The sequence below is a fragment of the Mus musculus genome, chromosome 4, assembly GCF_000001635.26.
Source record: "Mus musculus strain C57BL/6J chromosome 4, GRCm38.p6 C57BL/6J".
NCBI classification, from domain to species: Eukaryota; Metazoa; Chordata; class Mammalia; order Rodentia; family Muridae; genus Mus; species Mus musculus.
Genome location: NC_000070.6, coordinates 19302433 through 19317910, shown reverse-complemented (window position 1 = coordinate 19317910; position 15478 = coordinate 19302433). Strand labels below are relative to the sequence as shown.

Here is a 15478-nt window from a genome sequence, read left to right as displayed (position 1 = left end):
TTTCCTGCATGCAGGCGTCTCCCTCTTTGGAAATGGAGACTTAGGTGTGTACTCTGCGGGGTCAATTTAAAGTCTGTTATGGTAGGAGTGGATGACTTTCATGTTTCTTTTCCTTGGTTGGTTGGCTCTATCTCCGGTGGTACGAGTGCCTTTGTAATCAGTTAGGGCTGTGGGGACTTTCCAGGATGGCAAGTCATTCTCAGATTGGCTGCCCACAGCTCTGGTTGGCTGACCACGAGTTCCTGGATCTAGGTTCTCATTTCTGGCAAACAGAAACTTACACCTTGTCTCCAAACTACCAGTTTGCAGCCTGTCATGGAGTCAGCCTGGCTCTGGCTAACTCAGTCCTCTCATTTCCTACCCTGGTTTATAACTGAATCAAATCATTGATTTGTCTTTTCTTTTCCCAAAGTCCAAGTCATTGGCTATGGAGTCAATTGAGACCTAAGAATCATAAATTACTGTCAAAATGCAGGCCTTTTTACTTAGCATCTCATCTTGTAAGGTGGGTTAATGGTTGTCATATTTTTTCTGTAACTGCTTCCTACTGGCATTACGATGTTGTCATAAGGGCCCAAGAAGGCTGAAATGCTGCAATGGGGCCATTTATCAGAGGCATCTAATTAGCATCTGATCCAGATGTTGGGCAGTTGTGATAGTCAATTAGTCTCTGTTCTTTCTAGGAGTTTTCATTCACAGTTCCCCTTGTTGGCTAAGGTTCCCCATTATTTCTGAAAAATAATTTTAGCAGGTATAGAATTTAAGCCTGAATCATGAAATCTGAATCATGCCATTATTGACTCTGTTGGTGTCCATAGATTTTGTTGAGAATCAAATACTTGTTTTGTACTTACTTCCTGGTTAGCTTAAAGATCTTATTTTTGTCTTTTGTACTTTCAAGTTTCACTAGAATGCATTTAAGGTAAATTTATTTTCATTGATTTACATTTGTTTGAGGTTCCAAGTCTCATGATTTCTTTCAGCAAGTGAGCTATCTTTTCTCTCTTGGCTTTTGTCTTCTGAAATTCTGATTCTATGCATGTTGTGTTGTGTTCTCTCTCACTGTGCTCTGTGTTTCAGATCCATTATCCACTGTATGGATTCTTCAACTGTGTAATCGCCTCTATTACAAGTTCACTGACTATATTTTCATTATAGAAATTGTGTTTCATTCTTTTGTGAAAATATGTGTGCTTATTAGTTTGTACTTTTGTTTTATTTTCAACCGTCTCTTGATTTCTTTTTGTTTCAATAATTTATTTTCTTATTCACTTTATATTCCTATCAGAGCCCTCCTGTAAATTTTCTTCCCAAGCCCACCCTTACAGCTCCTTTCCCCCATTATCCCCTCCTCTACTCCAAAGAGAAGGGGGGCCCCTTGGTGACCCCGTCCTGGGACTTTAAATACATTTAATTTTTTATTATTTTCATTTCAGTTTGTGTTTTTATTGTCATATCTGCAGGAGTTTATGTTGTTTAGGTCTTCCTATGTGGGTTTGTGCATGTGACTTCAGTGACCTATGAGGTTAGAAGAGAACACTGGGTTTCCTGGAGCTGGACTTACATCACTTTTTTATTCACCCATTATGAGTTCCATACCACTTTTTTATTTACCTATTGTGAGATGCACATAAGAGTACCATGAGCTCTTAACTGTTGAGCCATCGCTCTAGCTCTCAGTAAGTAATTTTTTACTATCAATCACAATATTCATTGTGATTTTATCTGTTGGGATATTTTGAAAACTGGTTTCAAAGTTTGATTTCCCCCCACAAAATAGAGACAATGTCTGCACATTCCCATTGAATAATTCTAAATGTGTGTTTTAAACTGGACTAAGTTTTTTGTAAGATATGGATGTAAGGAATTTTTGTTGTAGGCCTGTTTGAATGCTGACTCACAGCATACAATCCCCAGGGAAGTAATTTTTTCCTTGTCATATTCTTGACTTTCCATGCCTATCTTTTTTTCCTTTTTTCATCTTGTCTAGTCCCATTTTGTCTCATCTCTTCCCTCTCCCCTCCCATGAGTTAGAACTAGAACAAAGACAAGTTTTATTCTGACTGTGCTTGGGGGGATAGTTTACTTCTCAATGGTTTGCTCTTTGGGTTCTAGTTTATAGAGGAGTCTCCAGTTTATCCTTCTGTCCAGTTTAGCCACCGGTGTCACCAATATTATATTTTAGCCCAGATCCTGGCCTTATAAACGCAGACAAAAATCACAGGAACGAACCTCAATTCTTAAAAATTTGCATCCATTTCATTTCTTTTTCTGTCGTCTTAGCTATACCATAAAATTTCATTTTAGTTAGTGACTTAAAGTAGTCTCTCTGAACATTTTTTTTTACAGATATTTAGTCTGTCATATGGCTAGTAAGAGAAGTTAATGATCTTTATTGAGAATGGATTAGTAATCTGTTGTTCAAAGTGGTTTACTTTTTATTCACTTGTTTTCTGAGACAGAATCTCATGTAATCGGGCTGGCCTTAAAATTGCCGTGTTGCAGAGTATTCTCCAGCTGTGGACCCTTCTGCCTCCCCCTGCACAATTCTGGGATCACAAGCATATGCTACTGCAACTAGTCCAAAGTGTTTTCAATAATTAATCACAAAAGCAGTGTTTACCTTAGAGGGAAGTTTTAATTTAGAACTAACGGTGATAGCACATAATTTTCACAATACTTCCCAAAATACTTCCCAAAACTAAACTAGCAGGGAATGCATGGTTGGTTTCCTTATGCTTATTTATTTATTTATTTATTTATTATTAAGCCACAAGCTTACAAATCATTGCACTATGAATTTCGTTTTATTTTTGTAAACTTGATAGCTGACATTCCTTTCCTATTTCAGCTATAAAGGCACATATGGATTGTTAAAGCATCTTTCCCACAGCGACTCTTGCTTTTGCTAGTTACAGAACAATAAACATCAGTGTTTATGAGTGCTGATGAGATTCTGAATCCTCCTCTCCCTCATTGTTCCTGCTGTGAAATGATTGCTTAGTTTAAAGCCACCCAAATAGAGACTGATTGCTATTATGAACAGAGCAGGCTATTCATAGAAATAACCTTCCATCTCAGCATCCTGGGTAGGAGTGAAAGCTGCATCCTGTACGGGAGAAGTCAGGCTAGCAGCAGCCCCACCCTGACTCAGGCACTGAATGCTTTACTCGCTTCCTTGTTTGCCATTTAACCACTTAACCTATCAGCACCCACCTCTGGCTTTTCTTTCAGACGTAGCTATTTGACATTTTCAGGCAAAACACATCTTTTGCTTGGTATTCATTAGTGTCCATCAAACTGTACCTTTTTTATATTAAAAAATAAGGATGTGCTGAAATAGAATGCTAGAAACAGACCCTTCTTTTTTCTTGGTAATGGGCAAATGGCTTCAATGGGTCTTCCTAGGGTGATCCCTGTGTCTTTCAGAAGATAATGATTCTCTGACAAGATAACAAATTGGTTGAATTTTTTGAAGGAAGATTTACAGAGAATTTCTCTCCTCAAATGGACAATTTAGAAAATGTTGTGAAAAGATATAAAAAAGGGAAAGCTATCTGAATGTTACTTTAACACAAATAGATTCCAATCAGATATGTGGACATGCAGTCTGGAGATATCTTTAAAAAAATCTCTTCCTTGGATGACATACATTTGAGATTAGCGTTATTACTTTTGATGGAAAGTTAATTTTGGCTATCCTTAAAATTATATGTAAGATAATTTAAAAATATCATAGAAATGTTTTTGTTTTATGAAAATCAAATTTATATAATAAATACTATTATGTCTTTTTGTGTTTATATAAATTACAAAGCAGACATACTATACTTAAATTCATACACACAAATTTTATTCTTACAAAACAATATTTGAGGCCAAGGCACAATGGATTATTTTGTTAATTGAATCCTTACATTTTTGAATAGTTATCTTTGCAGTTCTCTCTATGAGAGAATGAAGATCATTAGTTGTATGTTCAAATGAATGCAAATTTTATGTTCAGGAGTTTTGAGTAAGCATGAGCTTAGCAAGACGAGAAGAATGTGAAGTACTGAGAAGATTATGTTCAAATCACAAAAAACAAGCTTCTGTGTCGTTTCAATTCCTTTATGAATTGAAATGGATGGAACAGAGATGGTGAGAGAAAGTTCACATTACATATCCACGTGACAGGGCCATGGGGACTTTGATACATGGGAAAACATTGTTAGTGTGTTTTGGATGAAAAGTACAAGGACATCATAAGACCAAGCACAGAAGATTACCTCTCCTAAATAGCTTGCGTCAAAGGACCAGCAGAAAGTCTAATCTAGAACCTCACAGTTTGAGCTGGAATAGTTGTCTTTTCTTGTCTTCTCACAAGACAATGAAAACTGACTTTCTGAGTCTTGTGCTTGTTGCTTTTACTATGGAACTTACATGATGCTCCCTCGGACTAGAACTACATGGTTGGCTCTCCTGGTTGTCTAGTTGCTGACTGTAAAGGCCAGGTCTTTTCAGCTTCTATTATCTCATAAGCCAATCCTTAATAACTTTCCCCATCCATTTGTCCATGTTTTTGGTTATACTCTGGTGACTGGTGCAGGTGGCAGTGTCTATGTTCTTGTTTTCTTAAAATTTTCCCCTCTCCGGCCCATTGGACTTGCAAACTTTATATGCCCCAGTACAGGGGAATACCAGGGCCAAAAAGAGGGAGTGGGTGGGTAGGGGAGTGGGGGTGGGTGGATATGGGGGACTTTTGGCATAGCATTGGAAATGTAAATGAGTTAAATACCTAATAAAAAATGGAAAAAAAAATTTTTCCCCTCTCCATCTTCTGTTCATAATGGAAATCAATATGCAACCAGTAATATCACCCTGCAATTTTTACAGGGAAATTTCACATGTATATCACACAGTATTCCCAAATACCTGTTAACTCTTTCAGACCCAATAATCTCTTTTTGGTCCAAAGATTAAGTCAGACAATGAAGTGAATGTACTTTAAATTAAAAACAATCTTATATTTAGATTTTATTAATAGTATATTTTCTCCAAACTTAAAAACTGAGGCAAGGACTAGGCACTCACATATCTACTTTAGCCCATAATCAACCAAATGTTAAATCCCTTAATGTTTTTCAGCTAGGGACAATTTTTTAAACTTTACATTGCTCAAAGCTGAACATATATTTTGTATTTACTGCAGGTACTAAGAGAATCTTGATTCACCAAGAATATTGAACAACTATTCCCTTCAATAGTTATCTTCGATGCTGTGTAATAATACTCAAGACACTGCTCCATAGGCTTCTAGCTAGGGAACACTGGTTCACAGCAATCAGCAGACACCTTCTCTAACCCCCAGGTGGCATCACACTAGTTCCCTTAGCTTTAATCAAGTATGTCACCCGAGCATTCTTTAGTGCATGCTTTATTTTCCCTTAATTCTGAGAAAATACATGACAGCCACCCCCTAAGAAAGAAGAAGCATTTTGTTAGCTTGGATATAGTACGTAGCTTGCTAATGATTCCCAGCTGCATTGCTACCTACATTTCAGAGAGGACTATCAGGAAGACAGCAAAGAAGTCACCTAGAATTTACTAGTTTTGCCAGCCCAGAATAGTTAGGTTGACTAAAAGTCTAGTAAAGAGTAAAGAACTGACCCTTTGAGTACAGCATTGCTCCCTCCAGACCCTTGTGAGGTGATGGTCATGCTTACTTTCCCCAAGGATGCTGATAATGATTGGGGAATCCTGGGTGTTGTTCATACTTAGCCCACTCCTACTGATGATCTATATACTTTTGAAAATTTAGGAGTTCTGGAGAAATGAATTCAGTATGCTTGTGTTCATTTGCTGATTAATTTAATCAATATTGTGCCAGACATTGAGCTGGGAACTGAGGATACCATTCCAAGCTTCATGAAGCATGAAGGCGGAGAAGGAGAAGGAATAGGATGAGGAGGAGGTGGAAGAAGAAGAAGAAGAGTACGAGGAGGAAAAGGAGGAGACTGATGACTTCAGATAATCACATGAACATCTATAGAGATATGTGCCATGGAAGAGCTCTTATGTAGGTGACTGTGAGCTCATTAGGAAGGTCAGACAAGGTCCTCTAGAGATGTGAGGATATGATGGTACTTGAAGAATGGGTAGAAGTTTGTTAGGGCTGACAAAAGAGGAGACGGTTGTATGAGCAGAGGAAACAGTATTAATTTAAATATAGCCTTCCGAGAAATTGCTACTTGTAAATATCACATATATTTACTCAGATGGAGGGATAGGATGAGAGCTGTGCCCAAGCTGTGCAAACATGCAGTTTAGGATGGACGATGAACCCAGAGCACTTCTTTCTCTGTTTTAACTATTCCTAGGCCTAGGCCTGGAAGCTTTTAACCTTGTAACAATCTTGTCTTCCAAGAAGTGACTTATTCAATCTGGCTTCTTTTGGTTTCTCACTGAATTTCTCTGCTTGTAAAAAATGTCTCTGAATCCCACAAACTGAACTGCACTGACCACACAAACTGATTAGAACTGCTTGAACTCAAGGGAACTCAACTGCATTCACCTGAGCTGCACTGAACTGCACCCAACTGAGCTCAAATGAACTCCACTCTGTATTGCCTAATCTCAACTGAACTGCTTGCCCTCTACGTTTGACTCACTCTGCACTGCTCTAAAGCAGCCTCTCTTTGCGGTCTGTTATGAGATTTGGGCACATCCTGTCTCTGACTCATTTTGTCAAATCTTTTCTGATTTGTCACTTTGTTTGCTCCTCAATTAAATGTCACTTTCAACATGGCTGGGCTTCCTTCTACAAACTAACTTTACTTTCATTGTTTGGGATTAAAGGGGTGTCATTCCAACCAGGTCACACAGACCTAGGAGGTCTTTGGATGTGATCCCTTGTCAGAGCAGCCATGCTGCTGGATTGAAATGCCTCTACAGTTGCCAGAGCTTATTGAAAAAGCTTAAATATGTTAACATAAATACTAAAAAGGGAAGTTGGTTCAGAGGTTAACCTGTTGATTAAAGAGGAGAGTGTTTGGTGGGAAGGAAGAAAAATTACCACTCAGGAATTCCTGTCTTCTTTAACGTAATTTTATTCTGAGCTGACCCTTTTCCTATAGGAAACTAATTAACCTTTTCTGTGCCCTGAGTTGCTTATTTGCAAGGTGAAGATAAGAGAAGCCTACTAAAGGCAATGGAAAACCTTCCATAAACATCAATAATTTCATAACTAGTATAAATACGTGTGTATTTTGCTGTAAAATCTAGCCCTTCACTCAGATTTTAGCATTTTTTCTCTGCCTACATTATATTTTAAAATTTAACATTGGTTTGTATGTAAGAAAGGAAGCTTGTGTGACCTTCATGTACAGTCCAGTTTGTGCTCATCTGCAATACATTCTCTACCATCTGTTGTTCAGTCAGTATAGTTCAGAGTTCCGTCAGGACTCTGGATCTTAAATAATCATAAAGATTTTTTTTCCATGAACAGTATGGCTCAACAAGGTCCTGGGGCAATGAACATAGAAGAAAAGTAGGGTGATGAAGTGGGCAGGAAATAGAGATTATTCTTACTTCCTTCTACATTACAATTCTTCTTGCCTGTTACAGAAGAAGTTTATATTTTAATGTTTTCCACACCCATTGCAATGACCTTAACCATAGGTAAGCAATTCAAATAGTTTCAGCAGGCATGTAACACCATGGTAAGCAGCAAAATGAAGATGTTCCCAGCATCCATACACGCCTGTGTGTGAATTCATTTAATTTTGCATCTCTTTGTGATATTTCAAGTCATCTTATGCACAGTATTTATAAAACTATCCCTTCAGTGGCTGGTAGATTGCCTGCTTCTCTGTCTTTGGTTAACATGTTGCTCTTTCTCTAACAAAGAAAATCATAATCTATCTTCTGGAATATTACAATGTTTATAGAATTGAAATAATGATTTCTCTATGTACTTTGAAAATTGTTTTTTTTTTTTTTAAAACCATGTCTAGTAAGTATGCAAATTGTTTCCATGAGTGGGATTTGTCATTCAGTCAGTGACTGCCTGGACATTGGTTAGTAGTCATGGCTGGTCAATAATGCATGATGAACTGCTGGACGAAGCGAATTTTCCTTTTCTGGTCCAGTTCCCTGGCTAAGATTCTGCTGTGGATTGCTTGCTTAAACTCAGGAGGGAAGTAGAAATTTATCACACCACTCCAGAACTGTGTATGAAGTCTCCAACCTGTGCCATGCGCTTCATATTCTTACCTGACTGGCCTTTCTTTCCCAGTCCTAGTTTTCTCCATCTCTGCCATTGTTCTGGTGAGTTCTGCTCGACATTCAGGGTCAGGATTTGGGGTGAAATCTCTGAGAGAGTTTTCCCCAGTGCTGTTGTCTAGGGCAAAGAAATAGAACTAAATAGAAGAATCCAAACTACCCCTGACACAGTTTTATTTGGAAACATAATCTACAGAGGTGCTGATTCTCTTCCAGAAAATTCTTCCCAGAGAATTCCTCACACAGGACTAACCTGGAGATACTGTCAGGCCAAGGAAAAATATGCTGAAAGATTGTTTATTACATGATAAAAGTTTCACATTGTTTATATGCCTCGTAATAATAACAAAACACAGGATCAACTCTCGGCATCCAAAAGGCATTGCTAATTTTGCTATAGAATTCACAATTTATGAATGCACTTAATGGATGATAGATTCAACGAAGTGAAAAAGGCAGACATTTTGTGTCCTTGATAGTTTAGAACCCATACTCTAATTTTTATGAAATCAATTTTCTCAGTTTGATTTGATTACGTGTAGCTTTGGGTGAAATCATTTCTATAAAAATTACACCAAGTAGTACATAATAGCTCTATTTTCAATTCAGAAATAATTTTTTCCATCAGACTTACAAATATAATTTATAATTAACATTAAGAATTACTATTTGGTTAGAGAATAATCTACTCATTGCTATATGTTTGAATTGTAGAAAATTTTTTAAAAAGTAAATAATTGAATATTAAAAATTATAAAGGTAAAAAGAGAAAATACATATTTGAGTGATTATTTGTTATCTACAGTGTCAAATTTATTTTTAAGCAGATGTACTGTACTTAGGAAATTTAAAACAAGACCTCATCATCAATATCATTGTACTGCAAGGATCAGGTGTGATGGGTGATAGAGTTGAGTTGATAATGCATGTAGAGACAGCTAGAATTAGTGAGTATTTGATGGGTAGTATGGAAGCTTAGTGCAAGGGAAACCTAAAATTAGAAAGGTAATCCTGAAGAAGTCTCCAAATAATGGGGAATAGAGAGTACTCACTGGTCATCTCTTGTCACCAAATGATGCTTCCAGTACCAGGACTGGATACCCACGCAAATTCCCAAATAACCCATACTGTTGCCAAGACAACAGGTTGCTCTCCACAAACTGCCAGAAAGGCTTCATTGCTGAATATAACACCTATACAACTCATTGATCATGTAGAGGTAGAGCTGGTTCCTGTATAGATCCTACCTGTTAATATTTTTGGTATGAGAAGGTACTCTGCAGGCTACGAAGAGAGAAATGAAATTATCAACCTAGCCACAAGCCTACTGTGGCAACCTCCCTGCCAGATATGCTAGGGCAATGCTTGTGGGAATAACAACAGTGTCTGGTTTGATTAAGGCCCATTCCATGAGATGGAATGCATATCTGATACCACTTGGGTGGCCAAAAGACTCAGTGACTAGAGAGACTAGGTAGCCTAGAGATCGAAGGTAAAACCAAATACTACTGGTGTTAAAAAAAAATAGTAGTGGTATTCTGCTATACTCAAAAAGCATTGCCTTGGGCCGGGCGTGGTGGCGCACGCCTTTAATCCCAGCACTCGGGAGGCAGAGGCAGGCGGATTTCTGAGTTCGAGGCCAGCCTGGTCTACAAAGTGAGGTCCAGGACAGCCAGCGCTCTACAGAGAAACCCTGTCTCGAAAAACAAAACAAACAAACAAACAAACAAACAAACAAAAAAAGCATTGCCTTATTTCTGCTATACTCATTGAATACTTAGAACATATAGTTCTAAATGAGATTTCTCCATCATATTCCTCCCTTCAGAGTTCAGAGAATCCCTCAGAAGAAATGTGAGAAAGAGTATAAGAGCCAGAGGGGATGGAAGACACCAAAAAACTAAGGGCCTCTAAATCACCTAAGCAAAGCTTAAACCAACTCACAGAAACTGAAGCAGTAAGCATAGGGTCTGTACAGGTCTTCACCGGGAGCTCTATGTATATATTATATTTTTCAGTTTAATACTTTTATTAAAACATTGCCGAGTGTGTGAACAGATGAGTCTCTGATTCTTGCACTTTCCTTCTCTTGGGCTCTTTTCCTTCTGTTGGTTTTCCTCATCCAACTTCCGTATGATGACTTTTGTTTTATCTTATTATATTTTATTTTGTTATGTCTTGTTATCTCTTAGAAGCCTCTTCTCTTCTCTTCTCTTCTCTTCTCTTCTCTTCTCTTCTCTTCTCTTCTCTTCTCTTCTCTTCTCTTCTCTTCTCTCCTCTCCTCTCCTCTCCTCTCCTCTCCTCTCCTCTCCTCTCCTCTCCTCTCCTCTCCTCTCCTCTCCTCTCCTCTCCTCTCCTCTCCTCTCCTCTCCTCTCCTCTCCTCTCCTCTCCTCTCCTCTCCTCTCCTCTCCTCTCCTCTCCTCTCCTCTTTCTTTCTTTCTTTCTTTCTTTCTTTCTTTCTTTCTTTCTTTCTTTCTTTCTTTCTTCCTTTCTTCCTTCCTTCCTTCCTTCCTTCCTTCCTTCCTTCCTTCCTTCCTTTCTTTCTTTCTTTCTTCTTTCTTTCTTTCTTTCTTTCGAGACAGGGTTTCTCTGTGTAGCCCTGGCTGTCCTGGAACTCACTCTGTAGATCAGACTGGCCTGGAACACAGAAATCTTCCTGCCCCTGACTCCTAAGTACTGGGATTAAAGGTGTGCACCACTACTGCCTGGCAAAAGCTCACAATCTGTTCTTTTCTAATAAGACATAGAAAAGTAATGGATTTGGATGAGAGAGGAGATGGAAGGAACTGGGAGAAGTAGAGGTAGGGGAAAATATAACTAACATATGCTATATGAGAAAAGAATCTATTTTTGATAAAAGGTAAAAAACAAATGAAAAGAAGTAGACCAACTTAATATTAGAAATTTAGACATATAAAATTGATGTCAGGAGGAATCACAATGTAAAATTTTTCATTATATAAGACCTTCAGCATGAACATTTCAACAATTTCTCAAAAATCTTTCAATACAATAAGCCTTCAGAAATACACTTCAGAATTAAAAATTGAGTCACTCTTTACTGTCTCTAAAAAGTTTGTGGCTAAGAAACTGTGTTCCTGGCTTTCCCAGTGGACTACTTTCCTCTTGGCATTAAAGTACTTTTCTATGCGATAGAAAACATGGTACTAAATATATTCTCATTATGTTTAAATGGACTTCCTCAAGTGTTTACACTGTTTTGAGTGCTAAAGAGCACCAGTATAATTACAACGTTAAAGTCTGCATAAGGACCATCTTCTCGACGAAACACTGAAACATATTTAAAATCTTCCCCTAAACTGCAGTGCAGCATATTCTCAGTCCTGCCACATGTGTATGGAATGTTAATTAGTTTATCACTAGCCAATAGCTTCCAGAGTAAAAGCACAGCACTTTCTGTGGCATGCAATTGCTTTGATAGAAACACAGAAGGCCAGGGCCCAGCAAACACAGAAGTGGATGCTCACAGTCAGCTATTGAATGGACCACAGGGCCCCCAATGGAGGAACTAGAGAAAGCACCCAAGGAACTAAAGGGAACTGCAACCCTATAGGTGGAACAACAATATGAACTAAGCAGTACCCCAGAGCTCTTGTCTCTAGCTGCATATGTATCAAAAGATGGCCTAGTCGGCCATCACTGCAAAGAGAGGCCCATTGGACTTGCAAACTTTATATGCCCCAGTACAGGGGAATGCCAGGGCCAAAAAGGGGGAGTGAGTGGGTAGGCTAGTGGGGGGGGGTATGGGGGACTTTTGGTATAGCATTGGAAATGTAAATGAGCTAAATACCTAATAAAAAATGGAAAACAAAACAAAACAAAACAAAACAAAACAAAACAAAAAAAAAAAAAAAAGAAACACAGAAGGATCTGCGCTCCCTATGTGCTTTTTAAAGGTATCTTTTGTTTTACCGTTTTCTTTTGGGGGGTAATTTTATTTTATCTTTATTTGTTTTCAACTATGCATTTTAATAAATTATTTTATTTATTTATATTCCAGTTGTTGCTCCCTCTAAGTGCTCCCTCCTAGAGTTCTTCACTCTCTCCTTCATCTCTTTGCCTCAAAGAGGTTCTCTCTCCCCCCCCCCGCCCCTTCCCCTTCCCCCACCCCCACCCCTACCCTCTACTCCCCACCCCTACCCCCAAGCATCCCCCTTCTTTGGGACATGGAATCTCTACAGGATTAGGTGCATCCTCTCCCACTGGGGCCCAGAAGCATTAAAGAAAAGTTCAACATCCTCAGTCATCAGGGAAATGCAAATCAAAACAACCCTGAGATTCCACCTCACACCAGTCAGAATGGTTAAGATCAAAGCCTCAAAGTGATGGCACATGCTGGGGAGGATGTGGAGAAAGAGGAACACTCCTCCCCTGGTGGTGGGAGTGCAAACTTGTACTACCACTCTGGAAATAAATCTTGCACTTCCTCAGAAAATTAGAAATAGTACTTCCTGAAGACCCAGCTATACCGCTCTTGGGCATATATATGCTCTACTATGTTCAGAGCAGGATTATTCATAATAACCAGAAACAATAACAATATTTAATTAATAACAATCCAGATGTCCTTCAACTGAAGAATGGATACAGAATGTGGTTCATTTACACAGTGAAATACTATTGTGTTATTAAAAATGAAGACATCACGAATTTTACTGTTTTTCTTTATCCAACAAAAGATGAATTTTTCCCTTTTATCTCCAATACAATGTCATTTTATTCTAGATATCTAAAAGGTGGTGGCCTATCCATTCTCACATCCACACATACTGACACAATTACTATTTATTTCAAAGCAGAGTTCTCAGGATTCTGGAGACTGAACACACACACACACACACACACACACACACACACACACACACACACACACATCCACACCCACACACACACTCAGATGACCAACAGTTATCATGGGCTTTTCATAGAAGATGGGCCAAATAGTGGCTATGGGGTATTCATATATCTTTGTAGGAACACCTCTTCTAAAAGAAAAGTATGTTTAAAATAGTTTTAAAAGAAAAACATATTTAGACTAGATCAAAATATGTTTAAAATAGTTCATAATATAATGACCAGGCAGAATTGGTAAATCATCATGACTTATAGACTATTTCTTTTTTAATTAAAAATTTATTTTTATTTTTGTTATATGTATTTGTCTTTGTAACTGTATATCACAAGTGTATGGGTGCCTATAGAAGCAGATGAGAGAACTGGATAACTTGAAGCTAGAGTTATAGGTATTTGTGAGTCTGATATGGGTACTGGAAATTGAACTGGCATCCCCTGGAAGAGCAACAAGCAATGTTAACCACTAAGTCATCTCATTTGCTTCTCTTTCCTATAAAGACATGTGCTGCATCACGTAATTTTGTAGCACATGTACATTTGCAGTATGGCTTTATGCAATTAACAAATACATGACTCTTCTTGTCTCTCAATAAGACCTTTAAAATTTATCTTCATGCCATTTTGACTTACTAGATCCTTAGTAAGATCCTAACACCTTGGCATATTTTCCAGAGTCATAACCACACCCTTCTAAAAATGACACAGATTCTGTGACAGTTCTAAGAGACTCATGAAGTAATTAAAGAATAATTTGAATTGAACAGCCAAGAAGATTAAGACAGAAAGACACTTATCAGTTGTGGTTCACTCAGGGTCTCTTTTTATCCACACAGCATGTTATTTCTTGGGAAGAGATGGTAAGGGTATTTACATCATCCTCACAAAAGGGAAACATAAAAATATAATGTACATCTTGCTCTCAAATCTAGGGGGAGTTTTTCAGCTACTTGTCCTCAGCTTCATGTACGGTCAACAGAGTCATATGGGTAGTGTAAATCTGCTTGTTACTTGGACATGACATCAATATGGCAAGATCTCATTAGTGTAGTTACTCAAATTCTGACCCAGAATGTGTGTTCATAGCAGATACTGAAACTTAAAATCCATGTGACATGGCTGCCTTTGCTGAATATGTAAAAGTTAGTGCTATTGGGCTTCCCCTCCAAACATCTGTCTCCAGTCTAGCGCATGAAACACTGGGCAAGTGTAATATGCTTTCAGTTTGCCTAGGCCTAGCACAGCAGTGCATCATGGAGGTTAGAGCAGATGTCAAACATCTGTCGGTCTTTTTGAGTCAGGGAGTAAGTGATGTGAAAGACCTCCTACACTTTATCAGAAGCATTAACTAGATGCCGGAAAAGGATTCAAAGGAAAACCAACTTTGGAATAAGATTTCAACTGTACTCAACTGATTTTCTTTTGGGTGCATATAGAAACAGAAAACTTGAAGTACTTTCATTAGTGGAAGATTTATCACAGGATGGTTTCTCATGGTTGAATTTCTAATTGTATGGTACCAAATATACTGTGGATTATGTTTTAAAGACATATCTTTTATTGAGAACAAGGATAGTGTCTGAAGAGATGGTTCAGAAGTTGAGTCCTTGTTCTTACAAAAGACCCTAGTTTTGTTCCCAGTATTCATGTCACGCAGCTGATAATTTCCTGATATCCAAGGACCAGGAAATCTGATGCCCTCTTCTGGCCTCCTTGAGTGAACACTTGTATTTGTTTCTACACACACACACACACACACACACACACACACACACACACACAACTATACATTTAAAACAACAACAAAACTAATTTTAAAGTGAAAGAAAGAAAGGAAGAAAGGACGAAAAAGAAAGAAAGGGGTGCAGTTGGGTTGAAAGTTGGGGATGATCTGGGAAAGTTAGGGGACAGAAACCATTATGAGAATGTATTATATAGTTTTTTTAAATAAAGAAAATTCTTGCATAAAGAAAAAATAAAAAAGGATGCTATCACCTGAGTGACTGTATGTTGAGTGAATGGGTGAATCAAAAGAGATAAAGTCCTGTACTTTCATTAGATGCATGAATGATACTTCTATGTTTACTCAGAGAATGGACATTTGGAATAGCTATAATGAGAAAGCACAAAGCACATAACTACTCTCTGTCTTATGGCACCCATGATTGTGCAGTATATTCAGCATGTGACAAATTTATAGATTCTCAATTGCATCACATTCTTAGAATAATTTCTCACTTTGACTATGCTTAAAATTATACTATATATCCAGAGTTTGTCAAATGACAGGAGAGAAGGTGAAAAACAAGACAGCAAGTCACACAAAATACGAACTTAATGTGT

General features: G+C 38.0%; 1 protein-coding gene across 1 annotated transcript in view; it reads right to left on the bottom strand.

Moving 5' to 3' along the window:
* Positions 1 to 15478, bottom strand: part of Cngb3 (cyclic nucleotide gated channel beta 3) — a 229774-nt gene that overhangs the window by 192713 nt on the left and 21583 nt on the right. The window contains exon 3 of the mRNA NM_013927.2: positions 8254 to 8380. Within this exon, the coding sequence (NP_038955.1) occupies positions 8254 to 8380 (127 nt within the window). The remainder of the gene's footprint in view (positions 1 to 8253; positions 8381 to 15478) is intronic.